Consider the following 27,528-nt stretch of genomic DNA (forward strand, 5'->3'; position numbering starts at 1 on the left):
TTCTCCAATATCCACCATGGTTCAAGCTGAAACCTTTTCTACGATCCTCTGCTTTCATCACTATTTGTTTGGATAAATAAAGGACAATGGTCTGAGAACGAGCGACGTAAATGTTTAACTGAAGAGTCCAAGAACAAATTCAACCATTCTGTATTCGCCACACCTCTGTCGAGCCTTTCTCTTATATTCGTGTCAGAAAGATTTCTTATTTCCCATGTAAACTAGACTCCTGTGAAACCTATATCAACAAAAGAAAAATCCTTAAGTGTGCTACGAAAATCCTCCATTCTTTTTTCCTCCTTCGAGATCTCTCTTTTTTTTTCATGCATATACAGGATCTCATTGAAATCCTCACAGATCATCTACAGATAAGTTTGATCTTTCCCTACATGTCTAAACAAATCACACTTCTCTTCCTTCTCACAAATGTCAAGGGCCCCATAAAATCCCGTCATCCTCTATTCCAAGCTATCAATTTCATCCTTAACAATCACATTCACATGGTTTTTTAATTAGCTTCTCAACACAATTGAAATTCCATCCTTCCATATTAAGCATAAACCCCCTCGAATTCCTTCAATCGGAAAAAGAATAAAATTTTAGAAGTCGTACCTACAATAACATATTTCCATTCTTTGACAATTTAATTTGGTCTCTAAAAAGAATACTATTTGGGGACAATATTTCTTCAACAAATGTTGAAGTCTTCAAATAGCCCATGGATTCCTCAATCTACAAACATTCCAACTTAACAGTTTCATTGCTCTCGATTGACTTACCTATTGGCAGCTGCCAATATTTTTTGAAGTAGAGCATTTGTTTGCTTCAAATTGGGGCTCTTTGAATTTAGCAAAATAGAAACATATAAGTCCTTCATATCAACTCTAGGTCTTTTATTTTCATTCTTATCATAGTTGGGCTTGTAAAAAATCTCTATGTTCTCCATACAATTTTTACATTTACCGGTTACCTTTCATTCATACACAAATCCAAAGTCTTATCTCTACCTAATATGCACCAACTATTCTTCTTACAATCATGGAAGTTGCCAAGTAGTGGTTGAACCAACCCATTTAAATATATTCCTCTATCTAACTTATCCACCATAGCATATTGGCTTTGTCTTTCTTAACCTGTCAATTTTAAATTCAAGAATATGTGCCATTTTTTCTTTTTTTGATTTATGGCAACACCAATCCCTAATCGGATTAATCAATTCCTTAATTGGCAGAGAAAAAAATTAGCATGATCCTCAAAATTTTGCTACACTTTAGCAGTTGCCAAATCCATCACTTCCGGTCGGATCTGTTCCTCCTTTCGATGATCGATTTCGATGGTTTTTTGGACAAAACATCTTCCTTTTCAAACTCATTAGCACTTGTATAGAAACATTGCTTCATTATTCTTTTTGTAAAAAACCCGAACTGTAAACTTTCTTTTTTTGATCAAATTGGATTCAACCTTTAATGCCATCGAATAGGGATATTCATCATCCCATTTCTCTCGTTCTGCAATCAAAATCCAAGTACATTCCTTAACCCCATGTCCTATTCGACCATATCCAAAGCAAAAAAAAATCGACAAATTTTCATACTTAAAAGAAAGCCACATTTTTTCTCGGTTTTTCTAAGATATAAAGATTCCTCTCCGTAACAGTTCTAAGCATCCAAATGAACCATTAATAGACAAAACTCCCCTTTAACTTCTGATTTGATCAAGCCACCAAAAGTAAAACCAACTACATGCATAAGATCCTTCTTATCACACTCTGACGGACACAAAACTATCTTTAGCCAAAATAGTAAAGAGACAAGTTGGATTTTACTCTTCTCGACTAGACAGAGAAGTTGAACAAAAATAATCAGATGCTAACGAAAAAACCATGGTTGCCCTTTCATAATCATCTCCAGGTATTCCTCGGCCTCAAAAGAGATCAAGAATAAGTTCTATTCTGCCGCTTGAATCTCAAACTTCTTTTTAACTTCCATCTACTCTTGAATTGGGCACGAAAATTGTCAAGATTATAAGATTTCTAGTCCAGACAGAAAATATTAGCTTCGGGTTCTCATTCGGAACAACTAACGAACTTTTCACTGACAATTGAATAAGTTCTTCTTCAATGAGGGAGATCTCATCCCTCGCCATTTTCTAAAAAGTCACCACTCACCTCCAAGCCAACCATAGTAGTCATTGTCTCTCTAGGAAACTTTAAGAGAGCACTTTTGACTTTTATAGTTAATTTCACCAAACTATTGCTTAGATTTTAAATTGATCTCTGAACTTCAAAACATTCTAATTGAGTTCTTAAAGTATCATCATTGTATCAATCTAATCCTTTCTTCAGTCTAATCGTTAATTTATCATTAAATAGAAGTTCAAATCTGACCTAGAATATATTTAGAAGACATTTATGAAATTGTAAATATGTATGTATCTACCTCATGGATAATTTGGATTTAAAATGTTAAAATAACAAACAATATCAACAAAATTAAAGTAGGCTATTTCTTTTATCACACCGGATCAAAGTTACTCATGCACTAGGTACAAACGTGTCTACAATTTCATTCACACATTTCAAATATGCTCTATGTTAAATTTTAGCCGAAATTTTAACACTCAAGTTAATGGCTAGGTTAACGGAAGGACCTAATTGATCTAGTACTAATACTTTGAAGGCTTAAATAGAACATGTTAAAAATTTAAAGAACAATCTAGAATATATACCATAATTTGATATGGTTTGATAGAATTAACCCTATTTTAATTAAAGTATATTTTGGGAGTAATTAAAGTAAATTGTTATGTTTTATCTATGTAAAACCATATAGACAAATACTAAACTATAATAATATATATATTTTATATTAAACTAATCCATAAAATAAATCTTATAGTTTTATTTATAATTTAATATACTTTTAATAAAATATAACTCACAAACTTGTAATCTTAATATTGACCAAAAAAAATTGTAATCTTGAGAGATTGATTAAATTAAATTTTTATCTCGGATTAAAATTAAAATTTATTACTTATTTTTATCTTAAATCAATTAATTTACGGATAAAGTTATAAAATTTATTTTAAATAACTAGTTTAATTTGATTTAATATAAAACAATATAGATAATTTGTTGAGACATCGCAAACTTGAAAACCTTGGTTTCAACCTTCCACCTCTACTTCTATATATAGTTTTACTAAATTAACTTGAGAGACATCACAAGCTCAAGGCCTATCAAATTTGTTGAGCCAATTTCTAAGTAATGGTAAGGACCAATGCCAACTAGTTTTGGCACTACCTACTCAGAAACTTGTCAAACTTTGGACGACAACCAGCCTATTTTTTATATCCAAACTACAAATGGCTACATATATTGGATATTGGTTTGGATTTGGATCAAGCAATCGACTCCCTAAGTTTGGCCGGCCAAATCAAATCGGGTGAAACTTGAAAGTATATCTTAGATATTTAAGACTCATCCTGAGCTAATTGAAGATATTCTTTATGCTTATTATCTTTCTTATTTCATGGGAAGACTAACTTTAATTTATATAGTATGTTAGCATGTCTCAATTCCTTATAAATTAAGGAGACTTGTATAGGTGATGTATTGAATTGAGAGCACTTAATATTGTTCATTGAGGAATGTTTCTTTTGAGTGCATTGAGTGAAAAATCAAGTGACTTACTTGGTTAATGTCCAAAGTTTTTATGAGAAAACTTAGAGGAAAGTTGTTTAGATCTTAGGTACAAAAGTAAAGAGTCCAATGTAGTGAGTGTTAGAGGTTGTAATCACTTCTTGTATGAGTTACTAAGATAGCGGACTATCTCTCTGGGCAAGGTCATGCAAATGTAGAAAATTGAAGTATGGGAACATATTGAGTGTTCATTGTTCTTTTTCCTTGTCCATACTTAGTGTCTGAAGAAATTGGCAGTAGTCTTTAGGACTGCTTCTGGCACTACTCGTGTTTTGCTTGCAAATATCGGTTTGGAACTTTCAATTGGTATTTGAGCCTCCCACTAAACACATCTAGTGGATCTCCTAGTGTTGATATTTGCTTGAAATGGAATATTCTTCACGGACTCATTCCCTTATACTCGATAGTGTTAATTATGCCTACTTAAAGGCAATGATGATGGTTTTTATTAAGTCATTCAATGAAAAAGCTTGGATATCTATTATTACTAGATGGAACGTCCATTCACTTAAGTTTATGAAGTCAGAACACCAAAGTCAGAGTTGACTTAGACCATTGAGGGGGAAAAGTTTGTCCACCCAACTCTAAATCTCTCCATGCAATTTTCTATAGAATGGACCCTCAAGATTTCAAGAGAATCTTCAAATGCATAATTTCTAAAAAAGCATGTGATATTCTTGAAACGACTCATCAAGGTACAAATGTAATGAAAAAAATTCAAACTATAGATGCTTACAACCAAATTTGAAACTTTAAGAATGTAAAAGAATAAGACAATTGGCAAATTCTATGCAAAACTAAGTGATTTATCTAATCAAGCCTTTGCCCTTGGAGATAAGTATTCAAATTCGAATCTCGTTAGTTGGGTTATTGGTTTGGTTGGTTGAATTAGCTGAGGTTCCAATTTTAAAATGTGAGGTTATATTTTTAAAATGTGAGGTTATATTGTCCATACTCACCGTATCAATTGTTGATACTGTGTACAATAAAATAAGAGTATAGAGATGAGGGTAGTGGTTGCTATGGAAGCTAGTTTGCCCTATCAAGACGGAGAGTCGAAGGTTAAAAAGAGTGGTGGTGAAGATGATGTTAAGGTCAAAGGCTGAAAGAGTGTTGACAGAGTGTAGGATTAGTATTCTTGAAGGGTTGATCCCCTTCTTCATCATTTTGAAAAGTATTATAGGTAAAGTTCCCATGCAAGACAATGTTAACATGTTGGACTTACCATCTAGCTATGATTACAGAGTGTGTGGGAGGGATGTCTTCAATAGGACGAGGATATTTGTGACAAGACAGATCTTTTCATTCATTCTGACTCTGATGGGATAAAGCAATTAAGCCCTCATGGCATTTGGTGACCAACAAATTCATGTTCCCAATAAAGATTAGGCCATCCATTGCCCAGGTAGACATGTCGAACGGGTGAGCTCACAAGTGACATTGTGGTTCTCTAATGGCGAACTTACTGTTTTAGGCATTTTCTTAGCTTGTGACGTGTCCTAACACAGATGGAGTATAACATATTTTTATTTTTTTCAAATCGATCATTATGTTTGTCATTATAAATAAATTTGACATTTGATATTCTTATTATATCACATAAAAATATTGTTTTTATATTTATTTTATAATTGGGGTCTCTCTTCATCTCAGGCCCTCATTTTATTTTGTAGTTAGCAATTCAAGACATGTTAACAAAAATTAGAATTCTTGCTTGGGGGTTTTAAGTTGATATGTAATCTTGCCAATAGATATTGGAATGGATTTAGAGTTATGGTGGGGGAAAACACTTCTCTTTATTATTATTAGATTGGCTTGGAATTCTTCTACTTATTTACTATGGTTGGAAAGGAATAAGAGGATCCATGAATTTTCACTAAGATAATATTTCATTCTCTTTATTCTTGTTAACCGATTGGATTAACAAAGAAAATAAGAAGGCTAAATTGACGGTGGTTCACCTTTGGTTAGGGCAGAGAGTCATTGGGTCAACTACATAAGGATATTTCTAGTTGTAGGCTTAGGTAAAAGAAAAATAAGGATAGAAGGAGTTTTTTTTTTTTTTTCTCTTGGTCTTTCTCAAGTGTTATGGTGAGTTTATATATATTAGGAGACGATGATGCTTACGTGCCCTAAGCTCACTAATAGTGGAGTTATACATTGCTCCCTTATAATGACACTAATGTGACGTTCTAGGATATGACCCATTAAGACAATTGGGTAATCAATAAGTCTGAATTCCCATATGTATCCCCTGCACACCTAGCGAGGATAATCTTATGAAGGTTTGCCATTGTACTGTAACCTAAGGTTCACTAGGCTCACTTGGCTAGAAGTTTGCTCAATGTAGACATGTTAGCGATTTACTTGTCTATTGATGACACGTAGAAGGACACGTGAAGGAGGTATAACAACAAAAAAACTGAGCAATGCTAGAAGCAGAGCTACAAATAGAACCAACTGCTTTAAGTATTAATGAAGAACATTGGAGAACACAACTATATGTTTATACAATTCGGTTTTCCAATGTCTATGGGAAATTGCCCAAAGAGATAATCAACTATCTTAACACCTCGTACAACAAGTGATTACAAGCCCTAACACTGACTAGATTAGAATATAACTTTTGCACCTAAGGTCAAGATCACTCTCCTCTAAGTTTTACCACTAAAAACTAAGGATAAAAACCAATTAACACTTTATTTTACATTCAATGAAATCCAAAGAAATGTTCCTCAGTGAATAAAATAAGTATTTGAAGATCAGTGCATCAATTATACAAGTGTCATCAATTATAAACACAATGCACTCTAAAGAAATGCTTTCAATGAACAAAATAAGTGCTCACAAATCAGTGCATCAACTATACAAGACTTCTAAATTATAATCAACTAAGACTTGTTAATATATAAGATCAACTATAATCAATTTTCCCATCAAAACTGCAGGATTGTAAGTTTTGATAATATCTATAATAAGTCTTCAATCTTCAGAATATGCTTCAAAGTTTAACATATCTGATCCAATCTTTTCAAAGCAAGAAAGTCGATTTTCTTGATGTAATCCAAACCGATCTTAAAAATATGTTGCTATAAACGATTTGAATATCATAAATGGTCGTACACACGTTCAGAGTATCAGCAAAGATCATAACTCAAAAGATTTTGTTATCAAAATTTGTCAAACTCCCTTAACAATCTTGATAACTACCTTGAAAATATATGTTTCAATTAACAATTTGATTATATTTTTAATGATTAATTTTTTTATAAATAGTTAAATTTATAATTTCCGTTACATCTTAACAAAATATTTATAATTAAACATTTCTTCAAATCACCTTGTAAGATTTACCAAATAGGGGGAGCCCTTTCCTCGGTAAAACTTGAGGAAAACGTTAATCGTGTCACTTCCACCCTTATTTTCTTCGCCAACCAAGATGCTAAGCAATCCATCTTAATTATTAATTTTCTTTTGAAAAACTTAATTAATTAATTAGGTAGCCTAAAGAAGCCTAAGTAGGCTATGTCGGATGATGGGACGTGAAAGATGAATAAAGAGATTTGTTTGTGGACTGGACGGACACCAATTCAAAGTTCAAACTATACCAAACCTAAATGGGCATAGCCAAAAAAGATTCATGTATCCAGCTCTTAATTAAACCTCACTTTACATTAATCAAAGACAAAACCACTTGTACGTAATTAATTACTTCTAATTTGCGATGGCGCAAAAAGTAATCAAAGATAAAGCGAAATAGCTAGCTAGAAGACGAATTAGGTTACATCCGCAATGGACAATTAGTGTTCGCAGGAATCAGCTGTCGACGTGAGCGCCTAAAATGATGGCCTGGGCTGGCCTCTCTTGGGCAAACAAACAAAACTACCAAAATTTCTAGCGCTTTGACTTCACGGTAGAATCCCAAAAACTCAATCTAGCCTATAAATTATATAAATCAAAATTTTATTAGTGGACCGTAAAATTGATATAAAGGTCTACAAAGGAGTGCATGTCGGTCCCTTTTTCTTTTCAGTGTCGTCAAATCGAATCTCTCAACCATGTTTTATTTGAATGCCTTCTTGCAGTCCAAGTTTGGTAGTGAAGTAATATTGATTTATCCAATATTAATGAGACTGAGTTGATGATTTATCTACTGAATATTGCGGATTATGACAAAGTTCGAAAAGGGCAACCTTCTAGTGTGGAGTTTATGGTTCTTTAGAAACTTATTTGTATGGCATAAAAAGATTTTTCTACTACTCACATGGTCCAATTTGTGTTGTCTTCCTTGCAGGACTAGAAGGTTTTGGAATGGTGTTTGGATAGAGTTTAAGCACATGTTATATCATACTAGAATGTAATTAAATGACAGATGCCATCAGTTGCTTCTTGGTTAAAATGCAACATTGATGCTGTAGCTAGTTGTGCAAGGCTCGAGTAGGGATATGGCATTATTATTCGAAACGAGAAAGGTGCCTTCATCAAAGGGCTCACTGGCCACGTTCATGGAACTGATGTTGTTGTTATGGTAGAAGCCTTGGCTATTCGAGAAGTGCTTTCTTGGTTGAAAGTTTGCATCTTGACATAGTGATTATTGAGATGGATTGCCTTGAAGTTTACCGTGCTATTTTCACATCAAACTGAGTTTGAAAATATTATTAGATATTGCGTTTCGATTATAAATTAACTCAACAATGTGTCGTTGTTTTGAGTACTCAGGAAAGCTAATAAAGCGACTCATGCTTTAGCAGGGGTAGCTTTATCTTATACTCGTCTGCATAATTGGAAACTTTACTCAGCCTTCTTATCTGATGTTCTTTCTGTTGTTGCTTTGATAAAAAATGTAGGATTATACAAGAGTGGTATAGGGAGAACCTGTTGGCTTGGGTTAGTTTGTTCTTAACCCTCATTTCTTTGTTGATTTGTTTTGTTTAATACAGGTATTTTACCTTTGAAAAAACAAATGTGGGTCAAATAGCTAAGATAAAATTTGAAAGATTGAATTAGATGAAAAAAAAAAGTTTGATTAATTGTTTCAATTGTTGTTGAATCATATTTTATCGTATATAAATATATGTATATATATTATATTACGAGAAAAGATTGTATGAAATAAATATATTTTCATTTTTCAATGTTTTAATACTACATTAGTATTTTCATATTTAATTTTAAAATTTTTATTTGAATTTAATTTTTTTCATGATAAAAATATTAGTGTGACATTAAATTATTAAAAAGAGATCTGATTATACGTGATATCATTGTTTCATACAGATGACATGGCATTATATTACAATGTTGTTAAGTTTCTTTATAAAAATTTAGGGTTTAGGGTATAAAATTTGACTTGAAAGAAAGAAAATATTTGTGGAGGGAAATTTGCTACCTAAACCCCTTCACCTTTTTATCAATAACAAAATTGTTATTTAAGTATAAAACTAAAACCAAATTTTAAATAATAATAATTAAAATCAAATCTTAATTAACACATATTATTATCATTACACGATTACTTTTTAATTAATGGTTATATATAAATTATTTATTTTAATCACAAGTATTGTATTCACTTATTTAAATGAAAGTACTTAGAGAGGGAAAATTGCAACATAAACCCATGCGCCTTTTTATACAAATTTTAATTGTGTTATATGCAACTTATAATTTCATAAAGTTTTATATTCAACTTACAACTTTGCATAATAGTGCATTGTAAATTTCAAAACCGTTTTAAAAAAAATATTTTTAATCTTAACACTATTTTTACAAATTAAATATAATATTAAGATCGAAACATATATTTAGAAATATAAATAATGTTATAATAAATTATTCAAAGTCGTAATATTTAAATTTAATGAACAATATACATTTTCTAATTAATAATTAAAATTAAGTTAGTAATTATATATAAAATAAAATTTCACACAATCTATTATCATAATATTTAAATTTAAAAATAATTTCAAAATATTATTTATTTAAACTCAATATCATATTTTTAAAATTAAATTAATATATTATTATATTATTAATGAAATGTTAAAGATTTTATAAAAAAATAATAAATAATTAAATTAAATTTAAATAATAAATAGTAAAACACTTAAGTTGTTGCAAAACGCAGCGTTTTGGCATTAAGGAGGACCCTCGCAGGTTACCATATCAGACCCGACTAGGTTTTGGCTCGAACCAAAGAATGAGAAAGGAAAGGAAAAAGAAGGGAAAGAGAGTGTATAAAAGAAGAAAGAAAATGAAAATAAAATAAAAGATAAAAAGGAAAGAATTTTAAAGTCGATTTTTTCGCATCGTCTTCTTAAAGTTTTCGTCCTTTTAGGTATGATTTCTTATTACTCATTTTATTTCTAATGCTTTGTATAATTCTTTAAAATTACTATTCTTTTAATTAATATATCTCATTACTTTTATTGCAGTTGTAATCATAAGTCAATTTAATCAAGAAATTTATTAAAATAATTACACACATTATATTATTATGATAATATTTTTATTTTTCTTTATTTAAAAATTAAAATATTAAAATATTAAGATTTTACCCATCTCATCAATATTTATAAAATGTTCTTTTACCCTACTTTGTATCTATATATTTAGGCATTTCAATTTTATTATACAAATTATTTTCTTTACATTGTTTGTATATATTAATAATATCGATAATTAATTAAATTAGTGTCAATCTTTTTAATTTAATTTCGTATATATGCTTTTATTATTTATCATTTACTGCACATTATGTTTAAATATGTAATTTTCATATTTTTAGGCGTATAATAAAATTTTTAGTTTATGAAGAATATTTTAACGTATTTTTATAATAATAAAAAACGGATCACATTATATATATATATATAAATATTATACGCTTCGCGTACAACCCTTTAAAGCTTAAAGAGGAAAAAAGATTAGGGATGATTACAAAATATAAGCAGGATATAGAGAGTGGGAGTGGAGAGAGATAATCCAAACTGGGAAACGACAAAAGCAAGGTAGAAAGCGGATGCATAGAGATAGAGGTGGGTAAGCAAGGCAAGCTCACTTCCCCAGTATTCCCTGCCTTTTACCTTTATCTTTATCCTATATAATTAACATTTCTAGTACTACCATATATACTTTCCCTATTTGCCTGTGCGCTGTCACTACCATGTTTGTGCCACTCTCCATAAATGCCTCCTTCCTGTACTAGCACATATATAAATGTTGACAACTTAGGTTGCACCGTAATAGAGTGAAGGTTGCTGTTGTAATGGAAATCACGGGCTCCATGTGGACGGTCGCCTTCTTAGCAATTCTGGCTGCTTTCGCCTTTCTAAAATGGGTGTTGGAGAGAGTGAATCCGTGGGTGTATGAAACCCGATTGGGCGACGAGCGGTACTCTCTGCCGCCAGGGGATTTGGGGTGGCCTTTCATCGGCAACATGTGGTCCTTTCTCCGAGCCTTTAGGTCCGACGATCCCGATTCCTTCATCGCTTCTTTTGTTTCCAGGTACTTTGCTTTGCCACCTATCACCGCTCTTTTTTCCTATTTGCTTTAAAGGGCACCACCACCAGCAGATAAAAAAGAAATGGTGGAAAAAGAAGGAAAAGCTAAATAGAAATGGAGTATGGAGTGGAAAGGGAAGTGAGAGACGTCATTGTATTCCACTTCATTCCATACCCTGATTTGATTGAAGAGGGTGGCCTCTTATTCCTGTCTCTCTCTTCGGTAGAAATGGCTTGGGGTCTCAAGTTAGTAGCGATAGACCTATTATTTTTTCTATTCATATTTATACGTATAGCTATAGTTTCCAATTTTATCTTTCATTTTATATAAAAATATTTATAAATATTAGAAAATACTTTTAGATATAATATTACCGAGAAAGATAGTTACAAATCTTAAATATGAATTATAAAATTAAATCCTAAATATCGATAATAAAATTAATATAAATATATTAATTGGTATACCATATTTCGGATGGTCAGAAAAAATTTATCAAAATAGATCGATACTAATTAAATTTACGCTGAAACAAAAAGTAAAATTGAATGTTTTGGTTTATTAATAGAATGAGATGTTCTGGTGAGTACCATCGTTATCTATAGAAAATTAACTTCTTTGACTGGGGCAACATTAGATTGCTTCTTGTCACCCTGATTTTGACTCGGTGTTATTTAATATTTTAGTGGTTGATGACTTTCAAAAATAATTTCATCGATCCTATCACATTTCCTCAAAAATTTTACATAATGTTTTGTATTATATTAACTATTTTTAAAATTATAGTTAAAATATATAAAAATAACTATAAAATAAAAGGGAGGCAATTTTGTTAAGTATACTGGGACTAACGGAATTTATCTGAACTCATATAGACCCACGAATTTGGAGTTCTTTTTATGAACCCTAGTTATAAGTTTTTAGAGTATGTAACGTTATAACTTATTTAAGTTATAGTATTATTGTCAATGTAAAAATATTTGAATTTAAACATATTTAAGCGAATTTTATATTTTTATTTAAAGATTAAAGAGCGATGTGATTATGTATAGTTTCAAGACAAGGTATAAAAAATATTAGCAGAAATAAGTATGGTGGTGTCATTGTTTAAAAAAAAGAATGGGGTGTGATGACACAAGAGTAGCATAGCAGCTAGAGCCGTAGCCTGTCAGGGGAAGAGAGGTCCTTAGACATGCCAACTTTTTCATTAAAAAAAAAAAAACAGAATTACATGTTTTTGACCCAGACCCACCACCTTATGTCTAGAGAATGGGGCAGTTGCCTCTCTTGTCGCCTTCTATAATGTCTTTTTGTGTTGTACTACTTGCTAAGATATTCCATTTTACTACAATCTACAATATTGATACCATTTGTTTTTCTTTGAATACTTGTTTTTATTGCCAATCTGATAATAGTCGACATGTTACTTAGATAACAAGTTTAGAAATGATCAAACATCATCAAATCCTTGACCATCATTCATGACCAATGTATTTTAATGCAGATTTGGACGTACTGGAATCTACAAGGCTTTCATGTTTGGGAACCCAAGTGTAATCGTAACAATGCCTGAAACATGTAAAAGGGTATTAAATGATGATGATGCATTTAAGCCTGGATGGCCAACGTCCACGGTGGAGCTCATTGGAAAAAAATCATTCATTGGTATCCCTTATGAAGAACATAAGCGTCTCCGCCGTTTAACTTCAGCTCCTGTCAATGGCCATGAAGCACTGTCCATTTACGTCCCATATATCGAGGACATTGTCATATCTACCCTGGACAAATGGTCCAAGATGGGAAAAATCGAGTTCTTGACACAGCTCCGGAAGCTCACTTTTCGGATAATAATGTATATTTTTCTAAGCTCGGAAAGCGAAGAAGTAATGGAAGCTTTGGAGAGGGAATACACAACTCTCAACTATGGAGTTAGAGCCATGGCAATCAATGTCCCAGGATTTGCCTACTATAGAGCCCTGAAGGTGAGTTTTTCTCACATCTTTCTTGCGACTCATGTTACTTATCTTACGCTAAGAAGGGATAATTCATAATAGAGAAATGCATTTTCTTTTTTTCAGGCTAGGAAAAACCTGGTGGCAGCTTTTCAATCAGTGGTGAATGAGCGGAGAAATCAGAGGAAGACGAACAAGCCCACGAAGAAGAAAGACATGTTGGATGCCCTGATGGATGTTAAAGATGAGAAAGGTGAAACACTAGATGATGAGGAAATCATTGATATCATGTTGATGTACCTGAATGCAGGCCATGAATCTTCTGGCCATACTACGATGTGGGCGACTATTTTCCTGCAACAACACCCTGAATTTCTAGAAAAAGCAAAGGTTTTTAAGCAGTCTCAAAGCATTAATGTGCTTCTTTTTCATTACTTGACGGTATTATTTTATTGTATACAGGCAGAGCAAGAGAGGATTGTGAAGAAAAGACCACCCACCCAAAAAGGTTTAACCCTTAAGGATATTCGAGAAATGGAATACCTTTCCAAGGTACATCACATCTGTTATATCAGTTAATTGTAAGGCTTCAACATACCCTTCATTTCACTGCTTATATTTTGATTTATATGTATATGAAGGTGATTGATGAAACGCTTCGGTTGATAACATTCTCACTGATGGTCTTCCGTGAGGCAAAAACAGACGTCAAAATAAGCGGTCAGTTTTAATGATATGATTATATTAAGATATATAGTGATATTGTTACATCATTCACACACAAAGCTGTTGGTTTTTCAGGTTATACTATTCCAAAGGGATGGAAAGTGTTAGCTTGGTTCAGAAGCATTCACTTGGATCCTGAGATTTATCCAAATCCAAAAGAATTTGATCCTTCTCGATGGGATGTAAGTTTCACAACGCTTTTCACCTTTCCTTCAATCTTTTTCTTTATACGTATGTATACAAGAACCATAAAGCGTAACCTATTAGTTAAATTATAATGGTCTCTTAACTATATGCAGGACTATAACGCCAAAGCAGGAACTTTCCTTCCCTTCGGAGCAGGAAGCAGGTTGTGCCCTGGAAATGATCTTGCCAAGCTTGAAATTTCTATTTTTCTTCACCATTTCCTCCTCAACTATCAGTAAGTTATTTTGCAATGTTGGGTTTCTTTTCATGATCAATTCAAGCTTGAAATTGTTGATGTTGATGTTGAGTGATGTTACAATGCAGGTTGGAACGGCATAATCCTGAGAGTAAAATTAGGTATCTGCCTCATACAAGGCCTAATGATAATTGCTTGGCAGTGATCAAGAAAAACCTGCCTTCACCACCCTAGCAAGGATATTGGAATTTTTAGATGGGGTTCAACAGCAATCCCATTTCATCAATTAAAATAAACAATATTGATAATATAATAATATTAGCATCTCCTGTAAGGGACTCTTAAATGTAGAATTTGAATGAAACCAATGTGTTACTACTGGCTCCTCTTTCAGTGAACTCCTCTGCTTCTATTTATTTTGTTATGCATAAAAAGTAATACGCTACAAAGAATATAACTTAGCTGCATGCATTGGAATACAAAGATTACGGATGATATACAAACAAATACGGCTGCACTTCTGCTTAAATAGCTAAAAAATAGTCGCATCAACGTCAATTCCACACATTCCGGTAAGAACCAAAAAATCAAAAACAAAATTGACAATGTATACAAGGCATGATGAATTTCAACCCGCTACCTCTTAACGAAATAACTACAAATTGATGTCAAAATGCACGGGTAAACCATGGCTCACCACCACACTTTAATATCCCATCAAGGCTTTCTATGGATTGATGTTGCACTCTCGCAAATACACTGTCTCATAATCTACATACTTGGCCCAATAGATTTTATATTTGGGTATACCTATCTCCAGCCATGGTTTCAAGTTGCCATTATAGTGTATAACAGCAGCCCGGTCGATCTCCCTCTGGTTTACATTAGGATTGTAGCCAAGCCCCAGCACATGCCAAGATTTGTCAAGGGAATATGTGCGTTTCCAAAATGTTATAAGACCAGGAGGCAGGGTTCCCAACTTCCACAATTGCCTGTCACGATTCTGCATATAAAATTAACTTTGAAATTAGAAACAAGGTAATACACCGGTATGACACCATGTACAAAGTATAGGATATGCCCACAATGAAGAAATACTGAATTGAACCTTCCAAGCTACCCTTTTTAGCATTTATAATGGCACTCAAAATAGAGGGTAAAGGTCAACAACCAAACTCTAAATCTTTATGGGAAAGTATCACTGAAATAAAATGTAGCTTTTTTTCGCCATTCTAGAAGTGGGGTATGATCCAATCACTTAACCGTACATCTCTCTACGTGTACAAGTGTGATCAGGAGGCTTAAACACCTAAGGGGTGTAGCAAGCCATGCTAAACAGCCATTTGAGGAGGGATAGCTATTATATGTTACAGAATTGTAAAGAGTTGTTCGGCAGCAGTTCCCATTACCCCACTTGAAGGAAAAGCGGAAACCTGGGTTTAAAAATCTAGTAAGTATTTCTTTCTTTAAGTAGCTACTTCCAATAAATAGCTGTTATCCCAACAAGCATCTCCTTTAAAATTAAGAACCTCTAGGTTTCAAAGATTTTCAATACCCATGTTTTCTGAAGCGAGACTTGGTTTTACCCCTTTCATTTGTACTTTAAGTGCGATTGGCATACTTGTACCGGGTAAGACAGATCAAACAAACTTCCACTTAGTAACTCAGGTGACACTAATTAAGACTTGCAATGTGAACTAAATCTAACATGGTTTGCAAGGAACTTCCGTCACTTACCAGCCTCTGCCATCTGTGGTATACCTCCGTGATGTTTTGCCGCCTCCATTCCGCCAGATCAAAAATATTCATTCCATATGCCCATCCACAAGCATGTGGGTCAAAGTTCTTTGAGATCAGGGGATTTGAGAAGTTGAGATACCGATCAAACCGATGGAAGCTTTCCCCACAAGTTTCAACAGCACCATTGACATTGCCCTTCAAATCAAGGGACCAAAGGCCAGTAAGGTCCTTCTGGACTACTATATCATCATCTAGGAACAACACTTTATTTAGTTTTGGGAAGATCTCTGGTAGATAAAACCGAAGATGGTTCAGTATGGACAAATACTTTGGGTTCCGGAACTTCAGATTTGAATCAGAACTAGCCCAATGTGCCCTGAAGTAATAATCAATCATGGAAGGAGAACCTAACTGCTTAAGAACTGGACTGTAGCTTGAGTTTAACCATGTAAATTCTTCAATGTTCTGGACCTGTATGGTGGCTTTCCCTGGTGGATTAGTTAGGAACCACATTCTCATTGCCGCATAATTAAGCCTATCAGTAACAATGTGGAAAACATGATCCGAAGGATGCTGCAAAGAATCAAGTAAATTTTACGAGTTCAACAAGTCAACAAAAGCAAGGAGCTCAATTGTAATTATGTACCTATCAAGTTGTTTTATGCAAAAACACACACATGCATGCACACGCATATACCCCAACCTTTACTTCTCTCAAGAGTGTAAAAGATTAAAATGAAATTGAAATGGAAATGGCAAACTTAAGATTAAAGGTGATGAACGGTTTCTTTTTCCACCAGCAACCAAAGGAAGTACGAGTTAAGTCTCCATAGAAGAGTATTACCTTAGCATGTGAGATAGTTGAATTTACGACAACAGCTGCTGCTAATATGTTATCTGAGAAAAGAGCATAATGATACAGGCGGGGGTCTTCTAATTTCTGCTGATTTGGAAAGTTTTGTTGAGAAGAATTCAAGGTATAATACTCAGTAGTAAGACGCAAAGGCAGGCAATGAAGACCCTTGGGAAGCGTTTTTGCAGTTAATTGTGTCAAAAACATGGTCTGCTTTTTGTGCACTCGTAGTTGCTCTTCAGATGAGTGAAGCATAGCCCGTAGCTTCTTTACCACAGCAGCGCAGTCATCTTGAATCTGCTTCCCTTTTTCTAACGATTGATCCATTGCTTTCAACTTATCAACAGCACTGAACAAAAAACACACAAATTAGAGTGATATAGAAACTGTGGTGGCTGACCCTGAAGAAATAAGGAACAGATGTGGGAATTTAACAAACTGAAAGCAAAGAAAGCTTAAAATAGAGATCAGCAGCCCTATGTTCAGAAATAAGATACTTTTTTGGCAGATCTGAATCCTTGGTTGCATCACCAAGAGCACGTGTAACTTCCTTAACCCGCAGTCGAAGCTCCCTTGTAACATGTGGGTTGTTTTTGATAGCAGGAAGGGACAGGTATACTTTTGCACGGATGAGCTGATCTTTGAGGTGACGGACCTGAGCATCTGCTGGTTCAGTCAATCTGTCATGTTTGTTATCTGAATGCTCCTGAACAATTTTGCCAGAGGGCTGAGTTGGTTGCTGCTCAAGCTCAATAGCCTATTGGTAAAGCAAACAAGGTAAAATAACTGTTAACTAAGCTCACAATTAGGTTTAACGTTTACTCTTATTGTGAATCCTGGAAATGTGGCAGCATCAAGAAACTATTTTTAGCCGTAGAGAAACAATTATGGGTAGACAAAAATAGCAAAAGGTGCCAACAAGCTCAAAAGGGTCACAGAATAAAATCACTTCAAGGTTAAAGTTTACATTGAACCTTTTTAAAGAGAATTTTTCGTTTAGATATGCAATTCAAAATTGAAGGAAACAGCTCAACACAAAGACATGGAAAAAGAAATGATAAGGTAAAAATAAGAGGATTAGGGGTATAGTCACATTTCCGTTTTGGTGACAACTGAAGCACAACATAAAGCAAATGTTTAGTATATACAGAAAGGGGTCGATTCAAGTTTCCAAAGTAGTACAACAGTCTCAAATAAGAGGCAAGTAATAAAATCAACGAGAAAATCGGGAATTACTAGTAAAACGCTGCTATGGCAATATGAGAAGATAAAATAGGCCTATTTATAGCAAGTGAAAGGTAATAGGCATACACAGAATGGGGGAAGATTTAGAAAATGAAATGAAATACTAAAACAAGATAGGGGAAGCAATTACCGAGATGTCAGAGGCATTAGGATGGGAATCCAGGGTAGTGGTGAGACCGGGGGGTGCTCGATCGATGACCTGCCTAATGGGGTTATATAATTGCTGTTGTTGACGTTCTTCATCGGTAGCAGAAAGCACTCGTGTTGATTTATGCTCCCTCGTCACTGTCATTAGTAAATCAAACACCCATCAATTCACATTTGCATTGCCTAATTCTTCAATAAACACAACAATAAATAAATAACCGTTGGGTAAGGAACCTGTAGAGTGGTCAGAATATACGACTCCAATGGGTTCTTTCAAGGCGGTGGAAATTTCCTGCGGCAAAGAATTGGACATTGAAGGCGTTAGATCTGAAATCAATCAATAGAAATGCATACTCTGAACACGAAATGGAACTCATTCTACTATGTTACTACCTGGTGAAGAACATTGAGATGTCTGGTATCGCCAGACACCGTCTGCACAAGAAATAATAAAAAATTAATTTTTTTTTTTGTTTATCATTATAATTGTTTAAACCCCAGGAAAGAAAGAAGAAAGAAACTTACAAAAGCTGAAACATCATCAAGAAAATCGCGTCTTGCTGCAGAAATTACCGTGAGGAAGAAGAGATCAGCATGAAAGAATGGAAACAGGAAAATAAGAAGAAGAAGAAAAAAAAAAGGAGAAATAGACGTACAAGAAGAGGGATTGACGAAGGAGCCGACCCTATCAGTGTAAAGAAAGATGGGAGCAATGACGGAAATCGAGAGTAAACCCAATACTATATGCCTCACCTTCATTATTCTTTTTCCTTCTAATTTTAGAACAATTTGCTCATATTTCTTTACCACCACAACCAAGAGCAGGAAAAAAAAACACACAGACACTCGTTTCTGTAAAACTTGTTTGCAGAGGAGAACAACAGAGAGATGAGTATGAGAATGAGAATGGATGCTATTTCTAGTTTTCAGTTGAAGCCTTCTAGATCTAGATGATATGATGCTCTCTTTTTTTCTTTTTCTTTTTTAATTTATTTCCTTTAATTATTTTAATTTGTCAATGGCCAATCATTACTATGTCCGTTGCCCGTTGCTTTTTTTTTTTTTTCAAATTTTCATAATGTTATAATAAATTATTAGCCATATGGCATTTATTTATAAAAAAGAGATACAAATTGGGTTTAATTCGTCTTGGATTTATTTATTATTTTTAGTTGTAGTAAATAATATTATAGAAGATATAATAGAAAACAAGCAACATTTAAGATGATGCCAGAATATAACTATAATAAGATATTAGTAATTAAAAATAAAACGAATAATTGGTTAAACCACCGGTCAACGTATTAAGTAGAAAAACATATGGTATTTATCATATTATTATTAGATTCATACATTAATATTGGAAATCATAATGGAAAAAGTGTCGGCAGGGTGTGATATTTATGAGTCTTCCATCCCTTCGCCTTCCAAGTTTGCTCTTGCGCTAGAGTTTATGGACCGAATCTAATGAGTTACGCTCAATATTTTCAGAGCTACATCATAGTGAAACCGGTATGTCAGTCCCATCACTAGAACTCATCCAACTAATTTGGTCGATTTAAAGAAAATTTATCAATTTGATTAATTTTCAATTTATTTATATTAATTCACAAATCAATCAGAGTTATAATAATTGAATAAAGCCCGAATAACTAATACAATTAATACAACTTAAATCAATACTACACTTGAAGTGATAAACACCTTAATTATCAAGCCGTCACATGATGCTCTTACCTACATTTATTTTCCTTTACAATTACAATTGTAAAAAAATAAAAAGTTGAGTTCAAACGGAGCCGTATAAGTTAAAGGGTATATTTAGAAAACTCAGTTAATTCTTAGATTTGATAATTAATTGTAATTAGACATGTGACATTTTAATAATTATAATTAATGAATCTCATTAGATTAAGTATAATTAAAAAACCATGCTTGAATCACCACCACTAAATTAAATATAATTGAAGGTTCAAATTACTAGTTTTAATTCTTATAAGAGTTGGAATTTGGGAAAAGATTGCTGCAGATAACTAGTCTTTATCCTTATGACTTCTTTTATATTTTTAATGTTCATTTTATGGCCTATAAAAATTACACGAGAAATTAGAATATAACTATACCAAACATCTCTTAAAAATTATAACCACAATGTCTAAGAAATTAGAACCATTACGCTATGGTGTCCAAATACAAATAATCCTGACCGACCACGTCTATCTTACTATTGTTGAGGGACCATCTATCTAGCAGTAACAGTATCGATCTCTAAATTTTCCTTCTTTCTTTTTTTGGTCCTTGATACATTAATGATGGAACTTTTATTACTACTTTTTTCCATAAACATAAATCAATATGTCAAAACATCTCTATCTAACAGACATGCACCATAAGCATATTACCATTTTCCATCTTGCAAGCTGCAACACAAACAAACTCCACCAATATCTCCGCTACATCACAACCATATTCCTATACCGGCACATCTTCAACATTCACCTGTTCGTAAGGATGTTATTATCAACTTTCTATGTTCTTTTTTGCCACTTATTTTTACATATCAATACAACACAAAACTAAATCATCTCTCCATGTTCTTCTTAACCAAACTATTTCAATTAAGCACATCAAAGAGCAAGCTTCTTAAGCCTCCCTATGATTACCACCTAAGCCTAAGAAATGGTGGGATGGACATAGAGAGACCCCCAAGATGAGTTCATCAAGTATTTAGATCCTACTTACACAACTAGCAAGCAAAGCAACTCATCCAACCGTATTTTTCCATATCGAAAGAGATTGCTGACAGATTCAATAATCACCATCAAACAATGCTGCTCCAAATACGATACCAATATTCGGCCACGAATTCACATAATAAGATATAATATTCCAAAAATTATAAAATCCTGCAGTCCCATCAAACAATGCTGCTACAGATACAATATCTATATTCGACTACAAATTCACATCATAAGATAAAAATATTCCAATAGTTAATAAAACCTGCTGCACAAGGTCTAGTTAATCTCTGGTTATTAAAATGGAAACGGTACAACCACCAATTAAGAGAGGAGGAAATTTCTTTCAAACCAGTTCCAACAAGGCTTCCCCACAAAAAATAAAAAAAAAAAAAGCACATCGCCTGCCTCTTAACAGTGAAGTAACCTGCACACACTTGGTTTATCGAATCCAAACAATAATCACAACCTAGAAGGCTAGAACCTACAGCAGTAACATCCTAGTAAAAGCCATCTTACCAGAGCATCCCCACATGCCATTAGGTTGATGTTTTAAGTTTAGCTAGCTCATCCAATACATCTTTAAGTGGTCCAGTGATTTTGCTTCTCTTAGCCTAAATCACACAATGAAAATGTCAAACTAGTATCTTTGCTTCATTTTATAATAAAGTTCCTACTCTCCTATTCTTTATATATCAGATTTAAGAAAATACCCATATGGGTCATACCTCCAAGGATCGGACAAGAGCAAAAACTTCATCAACAGTTTCTGGACAAGTATTGGCAATCACACAAATCTACAACAACATTTTGGAACTGAGACAGTAGCTTGATTGTTTCAAATTAAGCACTCAGGTTAAGACATGATACCTCACTGTTAGAGACACCATATTTTGTAAGAGATCTGAGATTTGAGTTAATGGTTCAACAGGAGATGAAGCACAAAAAGATTGGATGTCGCATAAAGCAAAGAATGACAAGAAAATTATCTATTATATAAGTGCCATGGAAAACAGAAAATCAAGGATACTGAAGAACTTTTCTAACAGACTGGGGATTGGTATAATAGCTACCAGTCTTGGCATACTGCAGTCCCGAACCAAATGATCTGAAAAGGATGATGGGTTAGAGCAATTTGATGAACCCTTCCACACAAGATCAAAGGTTCTAAGCAAGTTCTTACTCAGGGAGCTTAATAGTTGGATCACTGGAGAGAATAACCATTTGATCCTGAATGCCTTCTAAGATAGTGGCAGCCTCACAGTCCATAAGGCATTTAATATTTTCTGGAAGTTCTGCAAATAATGGCAAGGACCTTTCCAGGTTAAGCAAAGTTTCAGACACAGATCTTAAAACCAATACTAATTTAAGAAAAGATGAATCTTAAAACCAAGACTATTTGAAAAAAGAGAGAAGAATCTAAAAACGCAAGACACACTATCCATAAAGTACATGATAAAAGATAATAAAAGAAGCAACGAGGCCAACAGAAGAGGAACGACAACAAAGTTAAACAACCAATGAGAAAATAAATAAAAGTAAAATCGAGGTGCCAAATGAAAACCAGTATGTAACATACATTAATGCCATATTAGAACAAGGAAAGTAATTGATCTAATAAGAATATCAAAAATTGGGAAAAGAAGAACCCCATGTGATGGCCTGATGGTTAAGGGTGTTCACCGCCCCAGGTGTGGCCTAGGTTCGAGTCGTGCTAGTCTCGTTGGTTGTTCGGGCTTTGCCCTGTTATTGTGATTCACCAAAAAAAATTGGGAAAAAATTGGGAAACGGAAGTGCACAATAAGATACCTAGAGAGGAAATTTATGTTCCTTTGGCAGTTTAACAACATAAATGCTTACGATAAAAGTGATACTCCCTTGAAAACAAATTATTTCTACTTCTTTGAAAGAAAAATATTACTATTTATAAATTGATGCCAGGGTGTGCACACTCATTACAATTAGCAATCTAATTAAAATTCTTAGCAAAGATGCCATCTTTTATTGTTTTCACGTCCTACAAGGGAAATACTGTTAATCATTCAAATAAAGAAAAAAAGTAAAAATACAACCTAAATGCAGGCTTGACAAAGAACTAACTTGGTAAACAAAGAGTAACAAATCATCGAAACAAACATGTATGGTAGTTAAGGCAAGTAAAAACCCTGTTCAACTCTGAGCTCCAATGACTGTGATTCTTTGGCCACATGAGTCTTTCCACCGTTCGCTATCTTTTCTCCTTTTCCACCTTGTACATTATATTTTACGCAGTATCAATGAAAACAGGCCATACCTTAGGGAAAAAAAAAAATAGTAAAGATAATCCCTTTACTGAAAGCACCAAGAAGTGAGGAGGGGATAGTACCTTTACCAAAAGGGGTTGCAAACTTGCCATCAGATTTTGGCGATGAGAAATTAACATCAGGTGAACCTAAAAGAAGGAAAAATACAGACAGAGTAGGATCTGTAAGGATGATATTCACAGAAATATAAAAATCAAAAGGCAAAGAACTAAAGGAAAAGGAAGAAAAACAATTGACCTTCAGTTCCAAACTGAACTTTCCTTCCCCTCTTTGATTTTGCTGAATTATCATCTTTTCCTTTCAATGTTAATGAAGCCACGGAAAAGGGTGTTAAAGAATAACAAAATATTTACAGAGCAAAGAGCGCATGCATGTTTAATGCGTTAAGTGATATCAAATTTTTTCTAATGTATGTTGAATGAACTGAATGATGATATGGATAAATAAATAACTAAAAGGAAGAAGGGGTATTTAGCAAATTTTGACTTTGTTATGGCCATGGCTAATTATTATTAAGTAGTTAAACAAGTAGAGGGTTTTACACCATGAGAGCAATTAACAACTAAATAAATAAAAATATGAAGATAGAAGAGGCAAGGGGATTGAACACAGTATAGTGAGAAGCGCAAAAAAATAACGAATCATTAATCAAAGGGAAGAGAGTCAGACCAGCGGTGGATTTGAGAGAAGATTTGGGTGTTGTTTTGGTGGGCAAGGAAAACATTCTGCCACCCTTCTCCGACATTTTCACCACCAACGTTTAAAATCTATGAATTGTTCATTCAAAACACACCAAATTTTAGGGCGTAAATCATCAATAAAATTCAATAAATAATAAAAAGCATGCACTTGCAAAGCCAATGCAAATATAGTAAAAGAAATACCAAACGGAGCAGAGTGGGCAGAGCTGGAGAGGGAGAAACGAGAGAAAAAAAAAATTGTGGACTTGAGAATCTTTAAGATTATAATGCTGCCAGCCTGCCTTCTTAAAAACCTTAAAAACTGTTTTGACTGGCGGGGGTTATGAATGAATTGTGTTAGTGATGTCTTGTGTGCATTCTTTTTTCTGTTTTGAGGCTTCACTAGAGGATGGGTTGGGTTAGGCAAAGTATTTATATCAACTTTTCAAGTTTAGTCCAGTCTGGCCTAAAAAAGAGTTTATTTTTTAACTCAAAGATGAATCCAAGCCCAATCTGCTTTTACCATATTTGATTTTTTAAATTAATTTTTATTTAAAAATATGATAAAGTAAATATACTAAAAATATTAAAATAAATTTTTTAATACATTAAAATTTATTTATATTAAAAAATATTGTCATAAATATAATAAATGTTTCATTATATTCAAAGACACAAATAAATATAATTTTTAATCTTCTATATTTTGGGTTAGGATATTTAGTTGGGTAATTTTTTTTTTTTAAATTTTGGGTAATGGATTTAATTTTTATTGTACTAGTGGTTTAATATAAATATATACAATTAATTTTTATAACATAATATATTCGGACGGGGCCTTGGGAAAGATTTTTTGGCCTGATCTCGGCCCATATAGAATACAAGCATTAAATTTTATCCAAGCTCATTTTTTAAGCCTTATATTTTTGTCCAAACCCTCCCATTTTTTGGGCAAGCTTTCGGGCCTAGACGGTAGCCAAACTCATGAGTAGGTCAAAGCTCGACAACGAAATTTAGAAATTTAAAAGACATAATAATTTATTTGGCCCTCCATTTAATTTTTCGTCTCTTTTAACCCTTGAACTTGAATTGTTTGTTAAATCACCCAAAATGGATAGAAAAATAAACATTTTATACCTTCGCTAACACAACACCCACATGACAATCCAGGTGTATGTTAACGTTAGTTTAAAAAATTTAAAATATATATTTAAAATATTTTTGTAATTTTTATGATAATTTTTAAAATAAATTTATATTTTAAAAAAATATTTTTCAAAATTAATTAATTGCTTATGTAGCATCCATGTGTATGCCACATCAGCAAAGTTAACAATGGTTAATTTTTCATCCATTTTGAGGTGATTTGATAAACAGTGCAAGTTTAACGGATAAAAGAGACAAAATTAAATGGAGGGCTAAAATGACTTTTCATAAAGTTCGAGGGCTAAATAAGTTATTACGCCAATTTAAAACATAATAAAAGTAAAGATAAATTATACCTGATTTTACTTAAGTATTATTAAGTTTACAATTTTAGACTTTGGTCACTCAATTTTTGCATCATTTCTCCCTAGTCCAGTAATCCAAAAATATCAACAACTCAAGCTGATCTATTTTTTAAAACTTTGTTTTTTCTGTATGTCTCACCTCTAACCCAACCAACTCAAAACCCTTCATCTTTAACCTACTCACAATTTCCCTCTCAGCCAAAATCATAATCCAAGAAAATTCACAATCAAACTATTCACGTAGCCTTACCTAGAATCAACAATCAAATATCTCCACAACCACAATCAAATCAAACAAAAATATAAACAAAAACAAATAAAAATAGGATGAAAGTTTCCTGCTTCAAAAAGCCCTAGGCAAGACTAATAGAAGCAAAAAGACAAAATAAATCAAAGAAAAGAGAATAAAATATCAAAAAAATGAAACTAGAACGTACTGAATTTAGTTAAGAGTTAATCAAAGGTGACGAATGTTCGATCCAAAAGGTTAAGATGAAAGTCTCGCTAGAATTCAAGTAACCATCTGACGACGGTGGACGGAGATCGAGAGCGTCTACATTAAGGCTTTAAGTTTAAATCGAAAAAGTTTCATGCTATTTCAAAGGAAATAAACCATAAATCTGAAAGATGAGAGGAAAAGCTCTAGTTTGGTCTGTTACTTTGTCAGAGGAGCGTGATAATTCAATTTTCGTCGATATCAAAAAAATTTATTTAGGAACTAAACTTATTAAAGTGAGCAGTCTAAAAATTTTAATCAAGCATTTACAAACTGAGTACAAAATTAAAAAATAGAAATATTAATAATTAAATTAGAAATAAGATTATTTAGTAATTATTGAATAAAATAGTAAAATTAATTCAGGGATTGAATTACATAGTCACCAAAACAAATGGAAATTAATGTAGAATTTTGCAAAGCGTTAAGTAGCAATTTAACCAATTAATTGAGGAGTTTATGAGGTGAATACAAAACTAGAAAATAAAATTATTAAGTAATTAATTAGGTAGGTTATTAATTATAGTAAAAAGATTAAATTGGAAAGTAACTAAACTAGAGATTAGATGGGAATTAATCAAATTCCTTGATAGTAATTAAATCGTCACATTATCAAAATTAGTGGATATAAGGGATTTTAGTCATGAAGACCTACTATAGAAGATAATGGTGGTTGTAATAATAATAATACTACAATAAATGAAAAAAAAAAGTCAAGAGTGCTCTCTCTCAAAGTTTCCCAGAGAAGCAGTAGCTATTGTGGTTGGGTGGAGGTGAGTGGTGACTTTTTAGAATGGAGAGGGATGATATTTCCTTCCTTAAAGAAGAATTGGTTCAACTGTCAGCAAAAAGCTCTTTAGTTGTTCCGAAGGAGAATTCATCGTTACTATGTTCTATTTGGACAAGAAAATCTTATAATCTGAATAGTTTTCGCGCTCAAATGAAGAGTATTTGGAAATTGAAAAAGAAGTTTGAAATTCAAGCAGTAGGACAAAACTTATTTTTGATTTCTTTTGAGGGTAAGGAAGATCTCGAGATGATTATGGAAGGGCCTCCATGGTTATTCCGTGAATAAATAATTATTTTTTATCGTCTTCTTTGTCCTGTTGAAATGAGTAAAATCAAACTGGTTGTTTCTCCCTTTTGGCTAAAGGTTAGTCTGTGTCCACCAGAATGTGATAAGAAAGATCTTATGTATGCCATTGGAACTACATTTGGGGGGCTGATCAGATCTGAAATTAAAGGGGAATTTTGTCGACTAAGTGATCACTTGGGTGCTCAAAAATAGCTTTGGAGAGGGATTTTTATTTTGAAGGAAAATTTTGAAAAAATATGGTTTCCTTTTAAGTATGAAAATTTGCCAAATTTTTTCTTTGGTTGTGGTTGTATGGGACATGGAGTCAAGGAATGTACTAGTATCTTGATTGCAAAACGTGAGAAAGCAGACGATGAATACTCTTATTCACTATCATTAAAGGTTGAATCTAATCTAATTGGTAAATAAATTTTTCAATTTCGGTTTTCTACAAAAAGAATAATGAAGCAG

At 33.0% G+C, this 27,528-nt stretch overlaps 3 protein-coding genes and 1 long non-coding RNA gene across 7 annotated transcripts; 2 read left to right on the plus strand and 2 right to left on the minus strand.

The window, feature by feature from the left end:
- Positions 1 to 7,690: 7,690 nt before the first annotated feature.
- Positions 7,691 to 8,667, plus strand: LOC128294203 (uncharacterized). The gene is made up of 2 exons (XR_008284507.1): positions 7,691 to 7,880; positions 7,998 to 8,667. It is a non-coding gene; the product is annotated as an uncharacterized LOC128294203 (long non-coding RNA).
- A 1,932-nt stretch (positions 8,668 to 10,599) lies between these two features.
- On the plus strand, positions 10,600 to 15,083 carry LOC108460315 (ent-kaurenoic acid oxidase 1-like). The gene is made up of 8 exons (XM_017759762.2): positions 10,600 to 11,212; positions 12,714 to 13,191; positions 13,288 to 13,551; positions 13,624 to 13,713; positions 13,803 to 13,881; positions 13,963 to 14,069; positions 14,187 to 14,308; positions 14,398 to 15,083. Exons 1-8 carry the CDS (start codon positions 10,974 to 10,976, stop codon positions 14,501 to 14,503), a joined length of 1,485 nt encoding a protein of 494 aa, XP_017615251.1. The 5' UTR covers positions 10,600 to 10,973; the 3' UTR covers positions 14,504 to 15,083.
- Positions 14,762 to 19,373, minus strand: LOC108460314 (probable galacturonosyltransferase 4). Its single transcript, XM_017759761.2, has 9 exons — positions 18,911 to 19,373; positions 18,780 to 18,814; positions 18,648 to 18,689; positions 18,489 to 18,546; positions 18,238 to 18,392; positions 17,360 to 17,619; positions 16,854 to 17,211; positions 16,007 to 16,582; positions 14,762 to 15,272 (listed from the first exon to the last, which is right to left on the minus strand). Exons 1-9 carry the CDS (start codon positions 19,011 to 19,013, stop codon positions 14,997 to 14,999), a joined length of 1,863 nt encoding a protein of 620 aa, XP_017615250.1. The 5' UTR covers positions 19,014 to 19,373; the 3' UTR covers positions 14,762 to 14,996.
- A 1,021-nt stretch (positions 19,374 to 20,394) lies between these two features.
- On the minus strand, positions 20,395 to 24,374 carry LOC108458059 (DNA-directed RNA polymerases IV and V subunit 4). 4 transcript variants are annotated; one of them, XM_053030194.1, is made up of 11 exons: positions 24,180 to 24,374; positions 23,965 to 24,062; positions 23,533 to 23,592; positions 23,358 to 23,423; positions 23,157 to 23,240; positions 22,176 to 22,287; positions 22,023 to 22,100; positions 21,863 to 21,896; positions 21,721 to 21,789; positions 21,512 to 21,606; positions 20,395 to 20,753 (listed from the first exon to the last, which is right to left on the minus strand). In XM_053030194.1, the coding sequence occupies exons 2-10, from the start codon at positions 24,038 to 24,040 to the stop codon at positions 21,532 to 21,534; spliced, it is 654 nt and encodes a 217-aa protein (XP_052886154.1). In that variant the 5' UTR covers positions 24,041 to 24,062; positions 24,180 to 24,374; the 3' UTR covers positions 20,395 to 20,753; positions 21,512 to 21,531. The 4 variants fall into 4 exon arrangements, with proteins under 4 accessions (XP_052886154.1, XP_017612787.1, XP_017612788.1 ...); XM_017757298.2 differs by lacking the exon at positions 20,395 to 20,753 and adding an exon at positions 21,205 to 21,419; XM_017757299.2 differs by lacking the exon at positions 20,395 to 20,753 and adding an exon at positions 21,205 to 21,428.
- Between the last annotated feature and the right edge of the window lie 3,154 nt (positions 24,375 to 27,528).

This window comes from Gossypium arboreum, chromosome 6 (assembly GCF_025698485.1).
Source record: "Gossypium arboreum isolate Shixiya-1 chromosome 6, ASM2569848v2, whole genome shotgun sequence".
Lineage (NCBI taxonomy): Eukaryota > Viridiplantae > Streptophyta > Magnoliopsida > Malvales > Malvaceae > Gossypium > Gossypium arboreum.